This window comes from Drosophila erecta, unplaced genomic scaffold (assembly GCF_003286155.1).
Source record: "Drosophila erecta strain 14021-0224.00,06,07 unplaced genomic scaffold, DereRS2 tig00000000-arrow-pilon, whole genome shotgun sequence".
Taxonomy (NCBI): Eukaryota; Metazoa; Arthropoda; class Insecta; order Diptera; family Drosophilidae; genus Drosophila; species Drosophila erecta.
In genome coordinates this window covers 10670026-10693832 of record NW_020825194.1, presented here as the reverse complement: position 1 = coordinate 10693832, position 23807 = coordinate 10670026, and the positions used below count along the sequence as shown (strand labels likewise).

At 41.9% G+C, this 23807-nt stretch overlaps 2 protein-coding genes across 2 annotated transcripts; both read right to left on the bottom strand.

Annotated features, from left to right (window-relative positions):
- Positions 1-4228: 4228 nt before the first annotated feature.
- On the bottom strand, positions 4229-5480 carry LOC6554391 (putative gustatory receptor 93c). Its single transcript, XM_001982327.3, has 2 exons — positions 4446-5480; positions 4229-4387 (listed from the first exon to the last, which is right to left on the bottom strand). The coding sequence occupies exons 1-2, from the start codon at positions 5478-5480 to the stop codon at positions 4229-4231; spliced, it is 1194 nt and encodes a 397-aa protein (XP_001982363.1).
- Positions 5481-9730: 4250 nt separating this feature from the next.
- On the bottom strand, positions 9731-16105 carry LOC6554379 (gliolectin). Its single transcript, XM_001982326.3, has 2 exons — positions 15245-16105; positions 9731-10493 (listed from the first exon to the last, which is right to left on the bottom strand). Exons 1-2 carry the CDS (start codon positions 15750-15752, stop codon positions 10327-10329), a joined length of 675 nt encoding a protein of 224 aa, XP_001982362.1. The 5' UTR covers positions 15753-16105; the 3' UTR covers positions 9731-10326.
- Between the last annotated feature and the right edge of the window lie 7702 nt (positions 16106-23807).

Here is a 23807-nt window from a genome sequence, read left to right as displayed (position 1 = left end):
AACACTATGAAAGACATACATATGTACGTATGCATTTGATGAGATTAAAAATCGAGAACAAGGCTAATTGTCATTTAAATGGAAATCATTTGTAAGTTGAGCGCTGAGCCAGGGAAATGCAAATCTAATAAGCTGAGCTGGCATCGTTCCATTTTGCAATCCGGTTTGAAAGTAACTAATAGGAATAACACACACACGATTGTATGGCCGCCAACTATGCACATCCGGTTTCTTGCAGTGCGCCTACACACAGATTCTCTCCGTCTTCCTTGGGGTGTTGGCTACCGTCGCTGGATCGGCTGGAGCTTTTTGTTCTTGCTGTACCGCCGCCTCAGCTCCGATGAGCAGACCAGCAGCTGTACAGCCACCGAGCATGGAGCATGACAAACAGTTGCAGCCAAAGCAAATAATTAGTATACATCGATTATCTTGCGCCTCGGCGGCCCAGAGATCCAGCCTGGCCCGTGGCTACTGTGCAGTGCTTGGGCTATAGATTTTGACCAGGTTCTTGAGCTGCGACTGCTGGCTGCCAAACTGGATCCGTCTCTCCAGATGGCACGTTGCACACGCGCTCTGCAACTCTCAACCTCCAACTGAGCGTGTGTCGAGCGCCTACGCGCCCCCAAAAGCAGCCCACAAAACGGGTTCCCCTCGCAATTCGCAGTTCGCAGTTCGCGATTCGGATTCGTATTGGGGATTGTGGCTGAGCCAGAAACTGTACGCCAACCCAACGAGATCTCGGGCCATGCCCCCAACTCCATCCCAACTGCATCCCAACTCCATCCGAAGACCCCATCTCCAGCTCCAACTTCAGCTCCCAACGCGGGACGTGTGCTCAGCTCGTGCCAATTTCTTTGGAGCCTCCTCCGCTCGACTTATACAGTCGTTTTGTCTCTGCTTGGTTTCTGCATATAAATACGAATATTCACATACAAATAAACAGGGTATATAGCTATACTAGGGTGGCTCGATGTTTGTTTAATCGTATGCCATATTTGCTTAGTAAATGGAGGCCTATTTATCAAGCCCAGTGGTCTTTTCCAGAAGGAAAGATATTTCTTCAAAGTACAAGTTGAAGTCCATAACAGTTGATTGTTTGCACAAGGAAACAAGTGCTTTATAGAGATCTTAAAAATTCAAATATCATGAGCTGCTTAATTTGCTTTTAAGCTGACCTTTTAGTAGTTAAAACCACACAATTCAAGAAAAGCTATATATTTTATCAGCCATAATCGAAGTAATTGTTCATTGTTATTAATTATTAATAATTATCTGCTATAGCCGAAACGACCCACCCTAATGCAAAACAACTTAGAAGGCAACGCGTCTAGAAAAGGCTGGGCTGCAATTGCAGTAATGTGCCATTTTTAATTAGCTCCGTGAATAAAATTGACAACCGACTGGGAGCAGAAGAGGGGGACTAGTTGGAGGGGTAAACAGCGAACTATGTACTTTTCCAGTTCGGAACGCAATGAAGTCAATTTTAGCCGTGCATTCCGAAGATGGAAAATTCCAATGCATTTCGTGACGGCACCTTGATTGAATATGACCTAAATCGATTGATGTGGAAGCACATTAATTGGCTGCCCAGCATGGTAGGCATGATTATGGAAAGCAACTGCAAATTGGTGTGATAAATTTCCCAAAGAGAAACGTTGATAAGATACCATAAAGGCTCATTTGGCAACTAATTGTGCTCCATAAAGGATTTCGATTGACTAAGTTTCCATCAAAAATTTAAAAAAAATAATAGAAACCAAAAAAAGTTGTGTTGTACGATTGCATATTGCCCAGTAGCTTAAACCGCCGGTTCTTTCGGCGAAGACGTTGTCCCATGTAGATGAGATAAGATAACAGGCCTGTGGCTATTTTAAGCTGTTTACATCAGCAAGTCGAAAAGGCTTATAGTCATCGAACTGCCATGCCTGATTGAGCAATAAATAAATTAGGACTAATTACGCCCATTGTCGAGCAGTGAAAAAGGGTTTTTAACTCTGGTTTGCTAACTCTGGCGGGTGTTTTTCTCAGTTCGCCACTCAATTTTGGGCGGAATTATAGCAATCAACTGGCCGGCAGTTACATTTTAGCAATTCCCCATGGGTTTCCGGGGGCCCGAACGCTTTTAGGGCTAATGGATCTGCGTTCCCTGCTGATTGGCAAGTTGCTACCGGTTGCCGCACTGAATCTGGGACTCTTGATTGAAATCGAGGCTTTCATCGGCATAAACTCGTAATGATGATGAGATTTCCATCCGCTCTGGCTGTAGCTGTAGCTGTACTTTTTGGCCAGCATGGGTATGGGCATGGGCATGGGTTGTTGGCCAAAAGTAAGCACCGCTACCTGCACTCAGGCACTCAAGCTCCCAAGTTCGAGCACCGGCTGGTTCTTTTGTCTAGTGAAATGTTGAAAGCATCATTAATTTTTCTTTTTTGCTTTTTTTTTTCGTTTGTCTCTCTTGATTCCGGCTTTATGGCTTCAGCTTTGCCTGGCACATAGTTGCAGGTAAGTATGATAATTGCGGAATGAAAGGAGAGAGAAAGATCGAGTGAAAAAATAGTGACCCATAATTACCCGGGCAGCAGAACAATCATGGGAAAACCGACTGAAAACTTGGCTCGGTCTCATACTACCAACACCAACACCACCACCTTCTCCACCCCCACCACCCTGCCCTTTCTCCGATTCTCTGTTATGTCTCTTGCGAAGTACAATTATGTATTTTTGAGCAATGCCATGTTTTATGATTATCTTGCCGTTTACACAGCACGCACAAAAAACGAGGCAGTTGAAAAGAAGTCAAGCCATATTTTCTGGTCACCCATCTGCGACTACGAGATACCCAAATATGGCTTTGGTTAAGGTCATGAGCACGAATTCAGTTTTTGAAGAATGTAGCCAAGATTTAGGCGAGGACCAAGTAGTTTAAAAGACATGTAAACCTATGTGATCTGTCATCATGGGACCAATAATACTCACATTTTAATATTGGACCCTCGGTAGTTGAGCTGTTTCAGGAACACATCAAGCCGCACGTATTACAGGGTATGTGGGGCACCCCAGTCAGGGGCATTCCAGTTTAAAGAGCAAAATCTCAGGCAGCAGCCGGAGCAGGAGCAGGAGCAGAACCGATTGGGTCATTATTCTGGGCACAGTTCCACTACCGAGATAATAGTGCTCATCTCATCCTCATCTTGGGTCTCTGCTCTTGGGCAATTTGATTTTTTATTATCGCCGCCGTTGGTCGGCCCTTTGTCGCCGTGTTTTTCTTTAAAATATACATATATATTTTTTCCTTTTTCTGAACAGCAACCTGAACCCGGCAACCCAAGAACAAGTGCAGTGGCAAGTGCACCTTTATGGGCTTTCTGGCTTTCTGAGGACCGGCTTTGTACCCTAACCTATGCTAATTAGAGCGACGGCCTCGGCCTTGTTTTTATGCGCCTTTTAGCGTGAACTGAACTGTCCGCTGATGTTGCGCCTCCCGCGGTCCCCCCGTCGCCCAAGTGGCGCATAAATTTTCTGCTCGACGTCAGCATGAATGTTTAATTAATGCCGCGACCAAGTTTCATGGGAAAACTGCAGCGGAACAAACGGTTAGCCGGAAATTGGGAATTGGGTCCTGCAACTGCCGATTTGAGCTTGTTTTCTTTGTTGTTTTCTCTAGTTTGTTTTATGTAATGCCGTTGTTTATTCATTGTTTTATTTGCGTGCAACCGCAGGACAGCTGGACAGGTGGGCAAGTGGGCTTGGCAGGTGTATCGTATCGCAGGTTTTTGGGAGGGTGCAATGCCGCAACCAATGCGTGACGTTGAATCAAATGTGCTGCGACTCAAGCCGTACTGTACCAGGAAGACCAGATAGGTCACCATTGCGCAGAGGAAGAACAGGGTTCGTTGGAGACCCCAAAAGTCGCTGGAGCTGCGTGACAACTGATGGATTTTCCCATAGAGATACAAGCACTTGTCCAAATTCCAGATCGCTACTTGATTAGTTGGGTCCTCAACAAAATTGACGAACAAACCAGACATTGTAAAGCCATCCATATACTTTATTTAGCCATTAAGTAATTAGTTTGCCGATTGTTTGAGCAGCCAATCAGTCGAGCACTATCTGGATTTAGTTTTCAATTTGCCTAATGCCATAGTGCATTGATTGTTGAGCAGTATTTACCAAAATTAATTAACTTTAGGAAATATTACAGTACAATTTCAAGCACATCCGTTTCATCTCACAATCGATTGGTTTGAATGCCGTACTGCACCACATAGGTAAAATAGGTGATCATACTGGACAGAAACAGCAGGATGAACTCGTTGGAGACTTCGAATAATCCCAAGGGTCTAACACGAAATTCAAAGAAGTTCAGGCGGCTCAAGAACATTTCCCACTGCAAACGCAAGGGGCACATCAATTGAAATGATCAGGAATTCCTAGAGGTTACCTACCTTTACATGCCACTCCTTGTGGTCACTGATCGGGCAGTTCTCCAAACTCAAGCGGCGCATCATCCGTGAACTACTGACCGCTTCGTGGACCGCCAAGGTAAGGAGTATCACGTCTGCAAAACTTTTCACCACCAGACCCCACATGCCGATTTTGCTGGGGTACAACTCGGCACGGATTATTACCTCGTAGGATAGGATTATGGTACCAAATATCTTTCCAAGAAGTGTTATAAGAACGGGCAGCTCCAAGAGGCGATGGAATGTGCGGCCAACGCGCTCGATTTCGTCGTATACCGATATACATTCATCCACACGATATTCAACGATCCTTAGTTGCCTGCGGCCCACAGGACCTCCGGCAGGACGTTCCAAGGATCTCAATTGCCGACGCAGCTCAACACGGGCGAACCTATTCACCTCGGAATAGAGAGCGGCTACACTGAGATACCCAACGAATCCGATGTGTATGATCATTAGAGAGCCTATTTCCAGGAATATATCGCATAGCATACTAAGCCAGGATGCCAAATCGGGTAGACGCCATAGCTGGTACAGCTCACAGTACAGTTCGTAGACCAGGCAGATGAACTTAAACAGGAGCAGGACAAACTCCCGCTTGCCTCCAAATCCAAACCGTTGCAAGGACGACAATCGTCTGACCCGTCGAAAGAGCCGCAGGAAACTGTTGATCATGCGGAGCAGCTCCTTCTCATAGCAGATCTGCACCACCATTATGCAGGTGCCGCATATGAGACTGGCCGACAGGCGCAAGCACTGCAGCAACCACTCGTGGGGATCCTCGATTACCGCCACATTGGGGGCACAGAAGCAGCACACAGCTGTGGCACTGATGAGTCGGAAACTCAGACAGAACCATTTGAATTGTTGCTTACTGCGAGCCACCAGGGAATTGTCCGATGTCCTTTGGCCGATGTCAAAGCATATCACTCCCAGGACCCTGCCGTAGTGGTAACTGCAAAAGAGGATAGCTGCGGAGAGTGCTGGCAGGCTCACCTTCTTCAGAGATTTCATCATGACTAAAAGTCGTCCCTTTGCCACTTCCAAGTACACAGCTCAGTGATTTCCTAATTCACTTTATGTTCCCTATAAGCTTGGTTTGTTTATTTACTTGAGCAACTTTATAAATGTTACGGCTTGCCTTAAATCAATTATGATAATTGGATGGGGTCGATTAACAAGCTTGACATTGGTTATTATACGTTCAAATAATTCCAAATCCATATGTCTGGCAAGGAAAAAGCATACGCGCAGTATATTGGGCAATATTCACTTTTCCATCTTAGAACTTTAACTTAAAACGTCGATTGGAATGGATATCAAATGACAACTTATCTCTGGAAACAATCTTCGGTTCGACAATGACAAGTGAGAGTGAAATTTCTAACTAGTGAGCTGTCAGAAGGCTTAAGCTAGTGTTCCCTAGGGGTTTTATGATCTCGGTCAATTTATGGAAGAGTTATATTTGGGTTCCTTCATTTTCCGGGCTTGAAAAGGTCACTCAGGCGCACTTAAACAGGGATCTCGACATCTCAATAACAAGGCAGCACGTTTCCATTTTAAGATCACGTTTCAGAGATCTACGAGTACTTATGTATGTATTAGGCTGCCCTTCCCAAGACCAAGTTGGCCAGCTCATCTCACACTTTTGCTTGTGATTCACACGCTCACGATCCGTGGCGATGGGATGCGATCCTGGCTCTAAGCTCACTGCCCTACGAGTATGAGCCAATGTAAATGACGCCCCCATTTCATGCTGTACGTGATCTTCCCCTGGCGTATCTTTTGTGCAACATCTTCGCTGTCCTATCCGAAAAACTGAGAACGATTACAGTGCGCATCTGAGGGATCTTTCGGGTCTGTCAAGCGGGGGGAACCCCCTCGAGTGGCCCCCACCCCCACGCTTCCCCTCTGGTATTTCGCCTTTGTGTGGCATTTGAAAAGAATTTTCACGTTGTATGATTTATTTTTTTCCCTCATCTTCTTTATTTTCCTTTCGCTTTGCTCGCTTTTTTAATCTTTTTTTTTTGTTTTTTTTTTTTTAACACAATTACAGTAACAACTCTTGGGCACGTACATTTTCCAGCATTGTACGAAAATTGTGGGAACAATCAACGAAATAAACAAAAGTGCTTTGCATGTCGTTGATTTGCCCAGCAAATTGCTCGAACTTGGCCATCTGAAATTACTATGGCAACAGCAGTCGCAAAACACGGCCGAAGAGTGGAATACCTGAAATAACTGAGCCTTTGTTTGATATGTAGGATGGATATTTAGGATCTTTTAAATCTATCTTATATACATTTTGAAATAATAATTTATATGAATTATTGTACAGATATGGTACTGAGATCTCCATTTAGATAGTCTTTAAAAAGTTCAAATATTTTATGCAGATGATATAAAGCAGCACTACGGATCTACAGATCTTTAATACTTTCAACTTTGTAAAGCAACCGATAAGCCCTGTAAATGAAAGGGTATGGCTAATGATCCGAGTCGAGTGGGGCCAAGGAGAAAATGCGAAGCCACAAGTTGGTCAGGAGATTAGAGCATTGGCCCATGGAGTCGGCTCCTCAGTGGAGTGCTCCTCATTTTGTCCCCTTTGCTGACCTCACGTCATGCGGGATTTCCGAAGGTGCGAGCGAGATGGCTATAGGGAGTGGGGGCACTCACTTCTGATTGATTTCAATTTCATATATGTATGTATATGTATGCACATAGATACATACATACATGCGTACATACTTACTGTACGATGACAGATGGCCTTGGCTCGCTTTTCACGCTTTTCCAGACATTGCACCCCACTCGAATGCAGCCGCTGACATTAATGGTGATTAATGCGAAAACGGAATGCAATTAAATCCGCCGTTTGGTCGTGCCATAAGTTATTGTGATTTTGCAGTGTAGAAAAAGTATAAAATAAAAGTGTGAAAGGAAGAAATAGAGACACAATTCTGACGACAAAGTGCAAACACCCTGTATACCGTTTTTTTTTCTAAGACACTGGTTTAACTGTACCGTAATGGCAGAAAGAGATGGCAAGTTCAAATCGACGTCATAAATTTCGCTTAGCAGCTTTGAATTTATTGCGTGGCGAATGCACAAAAAACGAGAATTCGTATTGCGGCCAACGTGACTTTGCCGAGAGTGCAAACACCTTTAGCTCTCTCTCTCTCTTTCCCGCACCCACAATGGCGGGCAAGTGAATAGGACTTCCGATCTTAAGAAACCACTCTACAAGCTAATAACCGAATAGTTTTGCTATTCTCAGGTATCGTTTCACCTATAAATACGAAAGTGCAGTGATTCATTTAAAGGTTAGCTTCTTTTTTCACTTTTTTAAATGACTAATTTCTGGAATCCATTTTGAATCCAGCCGCATTCATTAATTTTCTGTTCATTGAGCAGATGTATTACTATATGGCGAAATCATACACCTAAAAACTATACTTCTCCAGTTGTTAAGTTCAATTCATATATGTATGTATGTAGTCGCTGTTTAGTGATATCACCTTGAGTGCTATTACTATATCCAGAATTGTACGCCTGAACTCCGTTGCGTTACGTGAATGCGAATGCGCGCGTGTGTGTGTGCTTGTGTGTGTGATTGCGATGCGAGTGCAGAGCCATTAAAATCTTGAAATTGCATGCTAATAACCGTACCAGACCGCTAGTTAAGTGGGCAAATATGTTGTACATGCTTGTTACTAAATGCAGGGCATGTAATTTGCCATTCTGCCAGCAGTGCCATTATTAAAGCATATGCATTCTTGATTCGCTTAAGAGAGCAGTGCCAAATGCTTGAAATGTCAGTGGTTGCGAAATTTGTCTTGATTCTAAAACTATTGTATCGCGGTTCTGGGGAACTCTACCAACTTAGATCTCTGAAAATGTAACAACTATTGCGTTTGCTATGCTCTTGCATACCATTGTTTAGACCTAACAAATTATTTCTGTAAATCCGTAATCCACATCCGCTTGATTAGTTGGATGAATGTGGGGTAAATGCGGCCAGCATCAATCATCATCAAACGCCCAACGATCGTTTTGTTCGCCGGAAGTCGCAGGCAATCTAATGTTAAGTGCCCACTCCACTCCACCAGCAACATATTGTAGATACAACACACACATTTGTACGAATAGCACACAAATTACGACTAGAAAGCATTTTCCGAAATGTCCGCGGGCGATTGAGAGAGCCACGAGAGCCCACAGTGAAGCCTCTTAGATTGCTGCGGATGATTAGCGACGAAAGCGAAAATGGGAAAGCACCCTAATTGGAAAGGGTCTCCACTTCCTTTCCTAACCACTTCACTTTTGATTGCATACCAAATCTCTGCATCGAATGTAATTAGAACGGTGGGGACTCGAAAAAAACCTACAATATAAATCGTACATATAGAAAGTTTCGATGGTATGCTCTGCATACACATTGTACCTAAACAAAATAGCCACCAAATGGATGTACACGATAAAGACGAAGATTATTATAATGGCATCAATTATTTTCTAAAGTTTTATAAATGTCATCCATAAACGTAGTCATCATGCCATTCAGGGTAACGATAGGCGCCACTTCTCCTACGAAAATTTCCTTTTTATCGAGGGTTCACTGTGCGGGGAAGCAGTAGAGCGGACCTTGTCTAATGGAGAAACTGATGCATCCGCAGCCGCAGGCTCCAAAGCTGAGTCATTCCATCCACTTATCTTTCCCCGCTTTTCCTTACGCTTGAGAATTATCACGCCATCTCGGCCCAAAAGGGCGCCACAAACGGCACCAACCAGTGTGGACAAATAAAAAGCTTTTAAATGTTTTTTGTTTTACATTTGTATTTTTAAGAGTTTTTTTGTTTTGTTTTTTTTCTGCTACTCTCCTCGCTTGAGAAGTACAGTAAGTTTTTTTTTTCATCTTGCTTTCTTAAGGAAATATGCACAGTATTTGTTGTTGTTTTTGTGGTTTTTCTCATTTAGCTGCTTGGAGTTTGGTAATACTCCGTACAATATACACAGTTTGGTTGTTCAAAATAGATTTTCGAAAGGGGGAAATAATTTTGTTATAGACAAGAAGTTTTTATACATAGACAGTACATACAATTTAAAATGTCACATCGATAATGTACATACAATAAATATGAGTACAGTGTGTGTGTGTGTGTGTATTAGAGTGTGTGGGTGGGGTGTTAATTAGAGGGAGAGTGAGTGTGTGTGTGTGTGTTTGTGGGCTAAGAAGAATTTTTAAATAATTTCAATTATAATTACATTTGGATAAACAAAATAATAAAATTGTTTTTAATAATTGAGATCATGACACAAAGTAAATTGTAAATACTTTTGGCACACGCGTGCATCTGGACCCGAAAACACGCTGAGAACGCTTGAATTGGTTTGGGTTGGGGTTTAAAGTCTATATAATGGATGCATGGCGCCGTCGATCGCTTGTCTAACACTAGCACGTATCCATAACTTAATAATTTCCATTATAAGACCGATATCGCCATGCACCCGGATATACTACTATTATTATTAATCATAGATTTGTTTGCCTGTTTTTGTGCCGTGCACGCGCGCCGATCTTTTCTGGGTTTTTAGTTTTGTTGTTGTTTCTGATTGGCTTTTTTTTCATCATTTTTTTTCCATTCACTTAATCATTTTTTATGCAACAACATTTTGGGACCGTCAAGTCTTGGTTTAAAACAAACTTACAATCCATACACAAGGGTATCTGTGTATGGCGGGGGTACAAAAAAATAAACAAATTATTTTAGAAATTAAAATTACATTTACAATAAATATCATATATTGCAATTATTGCTCCACCAGGGGCCCATTCGCCGTCATTTCTGATCCTGATCCAAAGTTACTGCTTCTTATCTGTCAATTCGCTAGTACCATTATCAATATTATTAATCGTATTGTTGTTGTTGTTGTTATTGATATTGTTCTTGTTGCTGTTGTAATTGTTGTAACTATTCTTGACGTTGGATTTCGAAATACCCTTCACAACCTTGCGAACGTTGTACATGCCTGAAAAGATAAGAAGAGAGGGGTAAACGTTTGGTATTTGGCATTGTAAAATACATAGCTACATAAAATACTGTGACTAATCCACGCTGCAAAAGCGAAACAAAAATAAATAAAAGTGCCAGCGTCATTTGTGACCTTCAGAACGCAAAAGGGAAAGCAATGCCAGGTGCAGCGAGTCCAATTGGAAATACTATACTGCATACGTGTCAGTGGGTGTGTTTCGTTTCTTCATCGGCAGCCTTCTTATCGCCCTGGAAATTATGCACACTTGTGCAAGCCCTAGAGAGTAGAGCTGCCGTTGCTTGACAGTACACTAAACCTATGCCTGGTCATTGGCTGGCCGATATACTAAATGTCATGGTCACAGCGATAAGTGCAATCGTCAGAGTGCAGCTGTGTAGCGTAAAGGTACAGTCGATCGCCTTCGACTTGTAGAGCCTTACATTTATCAATGTATCGTTGATCGGATCGTTATGTTAAAAAAGAAAATCTAAAATATGAGATTTAAACATATCAAAAAATCTCCAAAAAATCATTTCAAGCACATAAAAGTATCTTTAAATTTGTAAAATTATTTACCGAAGAATGTCATTTCGACTGTCAGAACTGTCAATTCGAAAGCTAAAAATGTCAGTTCGAGTTAGAGGGCTGCGACTGTACTTCTATCAAAGCACGATTGCTGGCAGCTGTGGTTGCCTCATCACGTAAACCGCTAGAGCTTACACGATCGTACAAAGACGCTCACCAAACCGCAGACACTGCGCAGTGACCTAAAAGCTGAAGAGCGAACAACAGCAAAAACATGAAGGCCCCAAGACTAGCTTAGAAAACCGAATACTCAAGCACACTAAATCATCTATTATGATTATAGTAGAGAGAAAAATATTAAAGAACGAGTGATTATAGAATTATAGAACTATGAATGGCAATGATTCTACAAAATAGAAAGTATCTTGCAATTACGCTTATTTGCTACAGTTAAGATTATATGCCAAATGTATCCAGTAAAGTGGAACGAAAAGCGCAACAAGTGGAAAAATCTACCTTTTTGGGCGTTACAAACGTGTGCCGAAAACTCGAAAGCCTCCGAGAAAGAGAAGGGAAATCGCTGGCAGCCAAACAGTCGCGCTTCTGGCGATATAATCAAATGTACAGTTATAGAAAATTATAAGCCAGCGACAAAGAACGTTAAGTTTCTCTTCAGAGGCGAAGAAGAAGAATGGAGGAAAAACGATCGAGTTCATTGTAAAAAGCGACTGGATAGAAAGAGAATGAGGGAGGGTGAGGGCGGTAGTGCGTTTACCGTTATCATTATGAGCACGCAGCTATGTATGTAGCTCCGTCTCGCTCCATCTTTCACAAAACAAGACGCGTTTTGTTTACGAAATGTGTGTGGAGAAAGAGTCGGCAATGAAAACAAAGAATTCCCATTATAAATATTTATGTGGGAGCCCACGAGAGAGTTTCTGCATGCATAATTAAAAAACATAAATTTAGGGGGAAATCACAAACATAATCGTGCTTTTTGGGGCGTGGCCAGAAGGCCAAGCCAAAACATAATCACGAAAGCCAAATGGACCGCTTTGAAAACATCATTTCCGTATTCAAAAAAATCACACATGACATACATATGTACATACATACATGCTGTAAATTGTTAGTGATATATGCAAAATATCCAAGTAGATCATATGAATCATCAAAGAATAGAAATATTTCCAATGGTGCGTCAACTGTGTGGTAAAAGTACAGTGATGACCAAAACATGGCAAAAAAAGAAGAACAACAACAACACACGAAAGCAGTAAGGGGCGAAATAAAGGACCTTTGTCTAATTGATTTGTTTTTGTGCGCTCCGCTTTTCGGACCTGCCACAAAACTACACAGCACAACAAAGCACAACATTTGGCACTGCTGTACTTACGCGATTTGCGCTCGATGGTGTGCGTGACCTTCACGACGAGTTTTAAAAACATCCAGCAACGTGCGTGCGTAGTACTACTACGCATAATAACGCACACACACAGTCGCACACGCAGAAAGCTTATCAGCGAATACGACTAAAAATAAACACGAAAATACGAAATTCGCGCCAAAACGCAAAAACACCGGCAGACAAACAGATGAGAGAGAAAAAGAGAGAGCGCACCAAAAATCGCTCTCTCTGACAACATATTTCTGTAGGTGAGTATGTGAGCGTGTGTGTGTGTGAGTGGACTGACGTCGTTGTATAAGAGCGTGCCGTTTCTTGTTGCTTCCCTCTGGTTGAGATTGCGTTTGTCGTTGTGGGTGCGGCCCTTACAACAACAGAAGAGAAGTGGGAAGCCCACCAACCCATGTACAGTCGCAGGCGTGTGCCATGTAGTTGATTTTTTGTTTTTTTTTTTGTTTTTATATTTCTTCTTTGGCGAAACTGCAGCAGCTAGCAAACAACAAAAACAACAATCATGAAAACCAGAAGGCGTTGGCGCTGATTTAAATTTAATTGAGGCCTCTCAATTAATTGCCTTTGCATTTTACGCTTCTTCTGTTCATTTTCTGCTGCAATCTCTTTTCGCGATGGAAAGATTTTTGGCGCGCGAATGTTATTCAACAGTTTTTATTTTGACGTACAGTTTGTTTAGCATTTTTGCTTTGACAAAAAACAAAGAAAAACTGGCGACCAGCCTTCTCTTTCTGCCCTGCTCTCCCTCTCTCTCTCTCCCACTCTCGATTGCCACGCTATTAGCGGAATATCAGCGCAATGTAGGCATTAATAACAAAAGGCAAAAAATTAAAGATATGTATACTCGAAATTATTATTAGAAATTAATAAAATGTTTTGAATCTGTTAAATTGTACAATTCAATAATTTCGAATACCTTTATCATCACAAACTTTAGATTGTTTCAAATTATTTATAGAAATTCATTCGCAATCGACTTACAATAATACTTTTCGAGTTTCTTTTCAAAAGTCCATCTACAGAAATTGGGACCTTGACATGCGGAATTGATAAGAAGTCGGAACTGCGCGATGAAAGCGAAGTGCGAATAAAGTAAGCAGCGTTTTGGAGCGAGCACCAAAATGGAGCGGCGCAATACAAAAAACTCATACCAAAACAAAAAGAGAAAAGATTTCGAGCTAGTAGGAAAAATAAACGTGATTGAAATATGAAAGTTTGAGTGGCGCGATAATAGAGAATGACCAAACAAACCAATAAAAAGGGGGGAATTAACGGCACTAAAAAGCCACGCCACAACATACAGCAGAATGCATTTTGTGGGCACAGTTGTTGCAAATATTGATTGCAGCCCCTAGTTAAGTTAAATAACCAAACAAAAGGGCCAAGCCTAATAATAAACACAACAGCACGGTCTGGGTGATTAGAACTTTCAACTATTAATTTTTCCAACTAAAAAAAATGGAAAGTCCAAGTGGGTTAACAATTCCCGCTTGAAAAACACTCAAGAAATACATAGCTCTAACAAAATCTGTGAAATCTGCAGTGAACCCAAGTAATTAAGTTTTCTGTTATCCATCAGATACATGTATCCCAATTCACCTTCGAGCAACCAAAAAGATTAAACCCTAGGATACAGCTCAAGCTGGGTTCGGTAAAATCGAATTTTTGAAATTTGAAAGCTGGAATCGTTTGCCAATCAATTAGTTTTCTTTTGCCCACTTCCACTTTTAAAGATATGAAATGTTAAAAGTTGACATTATGAAAAAACTTTTTGTTTAGAAAATATAACCCTTTAATTATCGTTTGCCTACCCTTAAAAAAAATTTCAATTAAAACTTAATTTCAGTAAGTTGTGGCGTCCATTAGGATCTGCACACCCTTTATTATTATTATCTAACCCGATATTGATTTCCCGATATTATTATCTATCATAATTTGGAATTTTCATAAGCATTAAAAATATATATTTTCATTTTTTATTCAATTTGATTTTTTCAGTGTAGATAGCAGAACTTAAAATGTGCATGTGTGTTTTATTTATATGCATATGTTGGTTATGTGCATAGACACCTCCGATCTTTGATCGTTTCTTGAGGTGCAAGAATAAAAATATTTTAAGCTGATGACAGCTTCTTTTTGCTTTAATTTATTTAGTTTAAGCTGTGGGCAAACGGAAATATTTTTTTTAAGGGTGGGCAAACTATTTCAGCTTTAAAATTTCAAAAATTCGATTTTACTGAACCCAGCTTCTTTGAGCTCTAGGATACACAAGTGAATGAAGCCACAAACAACTGGGAAAACTACTGAGAAAAGAAGAGGAAAAAGAGGACAAGAGGGAAGTGACAATAAGAATCAACGCAGAAGGGGAGGAACGAAATTAGAACAATCCGAGCACAGGGGTGTTTTTTTTCGACTAAGGAAGAATAATTTTATAAGGGTGACGTCTGTGGCAAAGAACGAGCACAAAACAAGGAGTGCAAGAGCAAGGAATAACGGAAAAGGCAGCTAAAATCAGGTGTCTGCTTATTTCACCATCTGTATAAAAAGTAAATGTACCTTTAGTAAATTTAACCTTTAGGACAATATGTACATATGTATGCAGCATACGTACAAAAACTGCGGTAATCTATGAGATTGATTCTAGAGGTTTCAGTCTAGCTGCACTGTAAGTGATATGTGTGTGGCTGATTCATTGGAAAAATCGATTAGATACTTGCATATTTAACTTGAAACCAACGACTATTCACTATTCAGACCAGGTCTTCCAGGGGAAAATAAAACCAGATAAATCATGGAAAAAACGTACCTTTGAGGCCTTGTGGCTGCATCGCATACGGCTTATGGACATGTCTCGTGCTGTTGGCCAAATCCGCACTGCTGTTGCTTTCTGGACCTTTCCGGAGGATCAGCCGTGCGCTGGTGGAGATCTCTGCGGGAGTCAGGGCTATGCCCCTCGGCGCTTCGCTTACTGCCTTCGGATTGCACTCATCGGCATCGCTACTGGGTATCGTCCGTGTGGTTGGATATCGCATTCCGCGGAGGGCCTGGGCATCCGTATCCGTACCCCTAACCGCATCCGCATTCACATTCGCATCCGCATCCGCACTCCGACGAGCCTCATGCTGGATATCGAATCCGAAGCGCTCCTTGACGTAAAATCTCTTCTTCTGCTGCTCCTGGGCCAACAGCTGATCGACTTCCGCGTCCCCGGGGGCGGTGTTGAATAGATTGCGACAGACTTTCTTCTTCTCCAAGGTGCTAGGCGGTGGCACGGGGGCATGTAGAAAGCCAAAGCCGATCAGCGGACACAGCATGGCTGGTTTTAATATGGTTTTGTATAACTTGTTTCTTTTTTTGAAACTTTACGTATTTTTGCACTTTTTGGTTTATTGCTTTGCAAGTATTCACGGTTTGTTTTTTCTTCTATCTGCTTTCACTTGAACTTTCACAGCAACACTGCGCGAAACTCACGTACGCATTTTAGGCATTGCAATTGCAATTTCAATCAGTTAACTAGCGCTGGCGATTTATTTTCTTTGTGCGCTTTGTATTGTGGAGGGCTAGCGAAATTATACGACTTTCAGGAGAGCGACGGCGAAAAAAGCGCGACCAATACCGTGGAGGGTTCACGACCAACTACGCAAAGTGAGCTGCCTGCCTCGCTTTATATAGCTTTCAGTGTGACCAGATTCGTCTGTGCCAATTTGGCCGACATATGTTACTTTACATTTGCTCTCCGCTCTTAAGCTGTTAATGCGCTCTTTAAAACTCTTTCAGTATTTGTTTAACATTAACATTTCGCATACGCATATTTAAAATAAAAAATGTACGCTAGAAAAATCCAAAAAATTATACATCAAAATTAGTAAACTAAAAATGTTAGGAAACTTTTTTTTTAATGAAACAGTTAGTATATTTAAGAAACTATTATCACCTTTAATAAAACATTCATCTGGTTTTATCTTTTAAAAACGTTTATTACCTTCAAAAATATATTTCCTTAAAAAACGCAAACCTGTTATTATCTTTAAAATATGTTTCCTTAAAAAAACCGAAAACTGTTGTTTCCTGAAAATATACAAAACTATCATCTTTAAAAATTTGTACTGTTATCATACTGTTATTATCTTTAAAATTATGTTTCCTTACATTATGCTCTCTCTCTCTCTCTCTCTCTGCTATTAACAGTGCGAGTAAACGGCTCAGTGCGATGACATCATAAATCATATTTTTCCTTTATCAGATAATATGTGGTACTCTGGTACCCTTAGAGTAACTTGACGTATAAACGTCAAATAAATATGGAATTAAAAGAGCTAGAAAGGTGAGATTGGGCATGCAGATTCCAGAGACATAAAAGAACTGCAAGTTTGTTAAATGCTGTTGCCACGCCCACTCTAACGCCCACAAACTGCACAAAACTGTCACGCTCAACCGTTTGAAAAAATTTGAATTGTTTTTTCAATTCGTTATTTTTATTTTTTTCGCAATTTCTACCGATATTCCTGTAAATTTAGAAATTTGTCGTATACTAGCTGAGTAACGGGTAGTTGGGGAATTCGACTATAGCATTCTATCTTGTTTTGTATGAAACTTAAGTTCTGGAAGTTTAAAAACAAATTCCAAGTTGTTTTTTTGAGCCCAAGGCTAGTCATAAAACTGAATTGCATCGAAACCAAACATTTAATGAATTCAAAGTAGTTTTTAAATGAATTCAATGACATCATAAAGCCCGATTTGAGATGACAACGAGTAGTAACCTCGCACAATGCTGCCCCTTACCTTCCATACTAAATGTATCCGATCCAATTTTGTATTTGTAAAAAGTATTTAAGGGCAGACCTACGATATTGGCTGTTTTCATGTAACAATTATGGAAAGTGAATCTGTTTTTTGTGTGCCAATTATAGGCCGAGTAAATACAATTAGTTATGCTAGAGACTGCGGACTTGTTACTATTTACCTCGCACAAATACCGAGCTAAACGCTAACTAACTGATATGTTAGCGCGTTTTGGGCCCTAACTCAAGGTCGAGCCGTGCTTCATGCGGCATTAAACGGCCTAATTGGCCAGACGTGGCTAGAACAAATTGCCAGCGACTGGAAAACGAGAAATTCTGAGTACAATCTGTATAACAGAGAGGCAAAATGGTTAACAAACACTTTCGCGCTTGCGGTGGCAATTCAAGCGTATCTCAAACAAACGAAAGTGAAAAGAGTTGAAAAACCGCATAGAAATGGAGGCAGCGATTGTGGCTGGCAGCACAACACACTCGCATCAATAATGTGGGCCACAAGTCATTTCAATTTCAATAATGCTGAGTCAGCCGAGCCACCGAATCACCCATCGCCATCGAGAAACTGGCCTCTCCACTGGCCTCTCCACTGGAGGAGCAGCTGGTGTTACCTCGGATCTTCGACTTCAGGACCATTTCGTCTGCTCCGGACCGATTAGTCATTTTGAAGAGTGCCCCGGACAAAGGCCGCGCCCAAAGGATTGCGATTTATTGTTGTGCTCGGGCGTACAGTGGGCCCTCGCAAACGGAAACGCAAGAGAACAGAGAAAAGCATTCCTTTCAAAATGTACATCTTGTTATTAGATACCAATTGAATGTAAGCCTTTACTGAACTTTATTTGTGGCGCATTTGAATTGACTGTAACTTTTACCTACGAGTATATGTATCTATCTATCCAAGAGTTTCGATTCTGCGGCGTTCACTGTATAGAAAATGGATATCCCTGCTCATATGTTTTTGGCGCGATGTCCAAATTCGGATTGGCAACTACCTGCTTGCGAGGTGAACAGGGGTTGAGATGGGTTCAGATGGGATCGGATCGGGTGGTTGGATATGTGGCACAGGTCGTGCCACGTCCACGTGCAACTCTATGCAAAAAGCAACCCTCTCGCCAAAATAATCCATCCAAAAACGCGCCACTCGAGAGGGGAACAATGCAGTGGGATATGTGTGAGTGTTGCAAAAGAGATTTTCAGCCCCTCTGTTCGATTTTCCCCTGAAATCTGCCACCCCATTCGACGTCACCCCATTGCTGCGTCATTTCCACTGAAATGCGCTTCAGCTTAGGTTATTTTGATAACGCATGTTGCTGCGCTGAGTTTTCACTGCGCATTATTTGAATGCATGTCGGCGAGTATATTTTTATCTTATAGATGTTCTCTGGCTACGTGTCTGGGTCTACTGATGGGCTACTTTTCCGCCGTCACTTCCGCCGCACGCAGCTTGTCTGCGGAAAACTCAAGCTGTTTTCCCCCGACTGGCTGGCTGAAATTAGTTTATGGCCCACGTAGCATGTAACCCCGGCCCACAAAAGGTTGAAAGCAGTGAATGATAATGAAAGGAATGAGCCCTGAGCCAAAGCCAACGCATCCGATCAATGGAACTGTCGCACGCGCTGCGCATGAGGTTAACTGCTGTTTTAGTGCCGAACGTACTGCAGGCAGTTTGAGATACACAGCGGCTGACGTCACGTTCGCCTAATTAATAAATGAGCTCATTAAGGAGCCCCTCTTTTCTGCTTTCTCCTCACCCCGTCAGCTGTTTCTTTCTCTTGTGTGCAATGTGCAAACTGCAGTTCCGGTCGCTTGAAATGAATCTAGCAGATACTTTGCACTGCCACAAATAGCGCATGTGTAATGTGAGCCTAAAACACATTTTAAACTACTTTTAATTGGTATACTTAAGTGGGAAATCAAGAAATGTTAAGTAGTACATATTAACTGGTCAAAATAACTGCTTAGAATATGGTTCTTTCGATAGGCCTTGTCAAAGATGATTAGATTAGCCTTGCCAATCAATTTTAGTGATTAGTGAAACATAAAGCAGTGAGAATGTGTTTTAAGAATTAATAAGCAACTGCATCGTCGAATATTTGGATAACAATCAATTAGAAAACAGAAATGTATGCTTGCGCTCTTGAATGTGTTGATACATGTAATATAGTCGCAGTAAGCGCGCTATTTATAGAGCATAAAAGTGTTTTAGGGGGAGGTGATATATGCAAATATATAAATTTACATATTACACATATATGAGGCATGGGATCCATAGGGGAAGTTGGGGCCTGTGATTGCCCCCGTCTTTGAAAGGCCTCACAAACTCGGCGCCGCACTGATACAAATGGGGACCTGTGCCGCTGCTGTAGTCGCTTTCCATTTGCTGTTTCTTATTCTTTTTCTTTTATTTTTTAAGGAATCTGTAAATTTTGCGCCAATTTCAGCGGCTGCTGCCGTGGATGTGTGGATGTGAATGTGAATGCGGCTGCCCTCATCATCGGAGCCTCACGGATGCGAATTCGAATACGAATACGAGTGCGAATACCTGCTGCTGGAAATTTTGAGCATTTTTTGCGCCAAAACCAAAACCTGAATCTGACACAGCCCGGTGCAATCTTCTCTGCACCGCCTGCTTCATATGGAGCATTCTCTCTTCCCGTTTCCGCACTTGTAATACATCCCCATGTGCACTGCGCAAAACGGGTGGATATATAACGAGCACATCTCTTCATCCGAATCATTCATACTTATATGCATGTCATATGGCTGAATATGGCAACCACCATTCATACTTATCATATATCATAAACAAATATAATTAAGAATACAGAATTTATGTTGAGAAATGAATCGTAGTATGTATTCCTGACACTGCACGAATATGGGGCTTTAAGGAATGGCTGAAGCCCAATTTCTCGCAGTGTACTTCCACATCCTCACACGCGTACGAATATCTCGTTGAGCTGCTCAAGCTGGCACAAGTGCTTTGCTTTTTCCTTTCTCCCGACCCGTCGTCGCCGTCTTATTTTCGGTTTTCTGGTTTTGTTTTTTGAGCAGCAGCCGGAGAATCGGGAATCGGGGAATCGGGGAAACGGTGGAGAGGTGGAGAGACGAGGCTGGCTCAAAGAATTCTCGTTTTGAGCCGCCAAAAGTAACATCTGCTCCCCAAAAAGCATAGACAGTCGAGGAATTGTCGTTGTCCGCTTAGGGTTTCATTTTTTTACTTTAGTTTTAGTTTTATTTTTATTTTACTTTTATTTTTTTTGGCTTTCATTATGGCCTTGCCCAAAACAAAACATTAAACGAAGCGGGGGAAGGGGGAAAAGGGTTGAGGCATGCGGTTTTATGCAGGGGACTTGCGATGAAATCAGGAACTTGCAGAGGGGCGATAAATGCGTATCAATTGGACACTCGAGAGATAGAATTTCGCTCCGTTTGCAGAGGTTTGTTATTAGGGACCAGCTCTTGATTGCTCCCATTGTTCTCGATTGTGATTTCCGGAATTCACGCGGTCTCAAGAAAGGAAAGAAAGTTTTGGGAAGTAGGGTCTGTTTTGATTTTCCCTTTGTGCGGATCAACAACCGAAGTGCACTCAGCGATTTATTGAAAGCATGGGAGTATCTTTCCACATATTTGAGTTTTCCGAAGTATTTCTAGTTCGATTTATCTGAGGAATTATCCCAAGAATGTGAGGTATATTCTGAGCAAGTGCTGTAGTGCACTAATATTCATGATTCATGATTCATTTCTCGAGTATGTGATATATGTATGCGATGAGGTGTGATTCAGATTCTTCGCTTATGACATAAAGCCAGTCCCACAACCTGATCGTTTTCGCTGATGCATAGGCTGCCCTTTGCCCTTTTCCTGAACGGGTCGCCGAGTGCTAATTTGCCTCATTTATCTCTCCCGGCTGCCTGATCCCGATCCCGATCCCGAAAGGCACTACAATTACTCTACGTGACTCCTGGGCGCTTAATTGCAGCCAGCAGACGACGGGATGGTTCGAGTTTGAGTACGAGTTCTGGTTCGCCGTAGCCGTCGCTAAGTTTGTGCATTTATTTCGTACTCTGCCACTCCGTCTGCTGCCCCATAAATCTCACGAGCCTCCGATTTCAGTGGAGTGTCCAGTTGAAAGCGCTGGACATAATAGATAACCCCGCAGCCGAAATAGAGGCTACACAGATCTCGGGTTCTTTGGAGAGGTGGCTTGGGTTTTCCTCCGCTTTCGCCCAGCTGTCGGCGATCGTGTGACGTTGGGTAACGGGAAAGCTAATGTCTTGCCCACCATACATAATGTATCACCACCACAGCCCACTGACCGAGATCATAATTCACGGGGGAAAGGAAACCTTAGACAAATCGCATGTGTAATGGCATACGGAGAGTGGGTCGTGGGCATAAATCACATCGGTGGGTCACTTTGGCTATGCCTCGGTGCTTTGTCCGCTGTTGCCTCGCTGTTGCATGCAACACGCCAGCCAAGTCGTATGTTGTAAGTCGCGATTTGTAAGTTCCCGCTGACCCACTTCAGTGTTCTTATTTGCCTGGGTGTGTTCGCCTGCTCGGCCCGTTACTTTTCACACCCAAACTGGTTGGCAAGGCGAAAACCAGCGACAATTGCCGCTGCAACTATAAAAAGTAGATGGCGTTACACAGAGAGAAATTGTGGAACCAGCTGATGCAGAACGATCTTTCCCACGCAATGTTATCAGGTTTTCTAGTGCGATATACCAAAGTTTGACTGTTGCTACTGTGAATATATCAATGAATGGTTGCTGAGTCTCAAGTTTTTACACGGTTTAAGGTAATGATGAGCATCGCATTTGTATAACAGATACCCTGTCATTATATGATTAAATTAAATTGAGAAAACTTTATTTCCCTGTGCAGTCACTTGGAAAATGCACAAACAATAGGCCGGCATAATAATTGATCGCTGCGGCGACCAACTTTCCAACTGGTTTTATTGCGTACGCAAAGCACTGCCAGAGATTTTCCCTAATTTCCCACCATTTTTATCCAGTTTTTATTGCCCTCGCCGGCATTGCAGGCATTGTCTAAGATTTCCTCTTATTTCGTTTTGAATTTTTGTTGTATTATTACTTTTCAGTCGCCGCGAACAAAAGAGTTTTCCGCTGCCAGCCGAAAGTTTTCCGTTTTCCACCCGTTTTCCACTCGTCGAGTGTTTTGGATAAATTATGAGACCGGGGAGTGGTGACCCCGATCGGCTTTTTCTTGTTCGGTTCTTCAACTTTTTCTTGGCCCGGTGGTTGGTGGTTCCCCTGTGGTTCTGTGGCTTCATTTCATATGCATTTCGATGGGGATAAGGGAAAGGCCACTGAAATGTGAATGGACTCTATTAATGTGTAATGCGATCTGCGACGCATGGAAAATCAAATGAGCTGGTCAGCTCGAAAGGCAGCCGTTTTGCTCCGCCTGTCGTAATGCCTGATGTTGATGTATCTCTGTATCTCTGTATCCGTATCTGTATCTGTATTCGTAGCTGCATCTCTAGATCCCCTCGGCATCCGTAGCTGTTTGTAACGAGTATATGCTAAGCTGACGGCATCTGCTCGAAACTATTTCTGGCATATTGCAGTTTGCATTTAATGCGGCTGATTACATGCGATGGTCCAACGCAGCGAACTGCGTGTTTGTCAGCTGCCCAAATATTTCGCCCTCGACTGTCAAACATCCCGCATTGCGTCACCCACTGTTTTTCTTTTACAATCAAACTGGATTGCTGTAATGCATACCTACTTTTTAAGGATGGATATTACAAAATGTACATATCTAATCAAAACGATCATCATTCAAATGAGGAACCCTCAGATATCACATGAAATTCGACTATTTCTTGTGCATAATTGCTAGTAATTTCTCTGTGTGTCATCGGAATTAGACTCCCTCATTCGCTCGTGCCTTGTGTGTTGCATCTTGGCCCTTTGTCTCTCAGCGGCATTTTGTTTATTTTTATCTGGTGCTATTTCAGTTCGCTTTTCCTTCAGCACTTCCATTCATTTTTGTGCGCCCCTGCGCGTTTTATTTGGCTTGATTCGGTTTGCATTTGCAAGTCAGGCCGCAACTACGGTGAAAAACAAACAAATATTTACCACGCCCTTACCCGTATCTGTATCTGTATCCGAACGTTTTCATCTCTGCATGGCTTCCTGTCCAAATAATTGCGCATCCGACAAATGCCAACAGATGGAAGAGGAAATGCACGTAGGGCGATGAAATCCAGAAATAAAGTGCACGAAGCGTGTTCAAAAGCGTGTTTTTTTATTTTTTCATAAAAATATTACATATCGCACTGGTCTTTGTTAAATTTAAGATAAAATCGCAATAGCAATCAAGCATATCATTGTTTACATCATTTAGATTTCTATCTGCAACGTGACAACTGTTTATCATTAGTTTGTTTAGTCACAGCTGACTGTTTTGTATACTTTTCCATCTATACTATCAAGTTCAATAGCTTATCATTTATATAACTATTAATAAATGCATCAATTGGAAAGTGTAATATCGCGTTACACTCCCTTGCTTGTAGATTGGCCACAATTTATTAAT

Excerpts from the sequence above, each read along its gene's own strand:
- LOC6554391 (XM_001982327.3), bottom strand. The coding sequence starts at position 5,480 with ATGATGAAATCTCTGAAGAAGGTGAGCCTGCCAGCACTCTCCGCAGCT. Across the intron at positions 4,388-4,445 it reads ACAAGGAGTGGCATGTAAAG|TGGGAAATGTTCTTGAGCCG; the intron begins GTAGGTAACCTC and ends TTGCGTTTGCAG.
- LOC6554379 (XM_001982326.3), bottom strand. The coding sequence starts at position 15,752 with ATGCTGTGTCCGCTGATCGGCTTTGGCTTTCTACATGCCCCCGTGCCA. Across the intron at positions 10,494-15,244 it reads GCAGCCACAAGGCCTCAAAG|GCATGTACAACGTTCGCAAG; the intron begins GTACGTTTTTTC and ends TTATCTTTTCAG.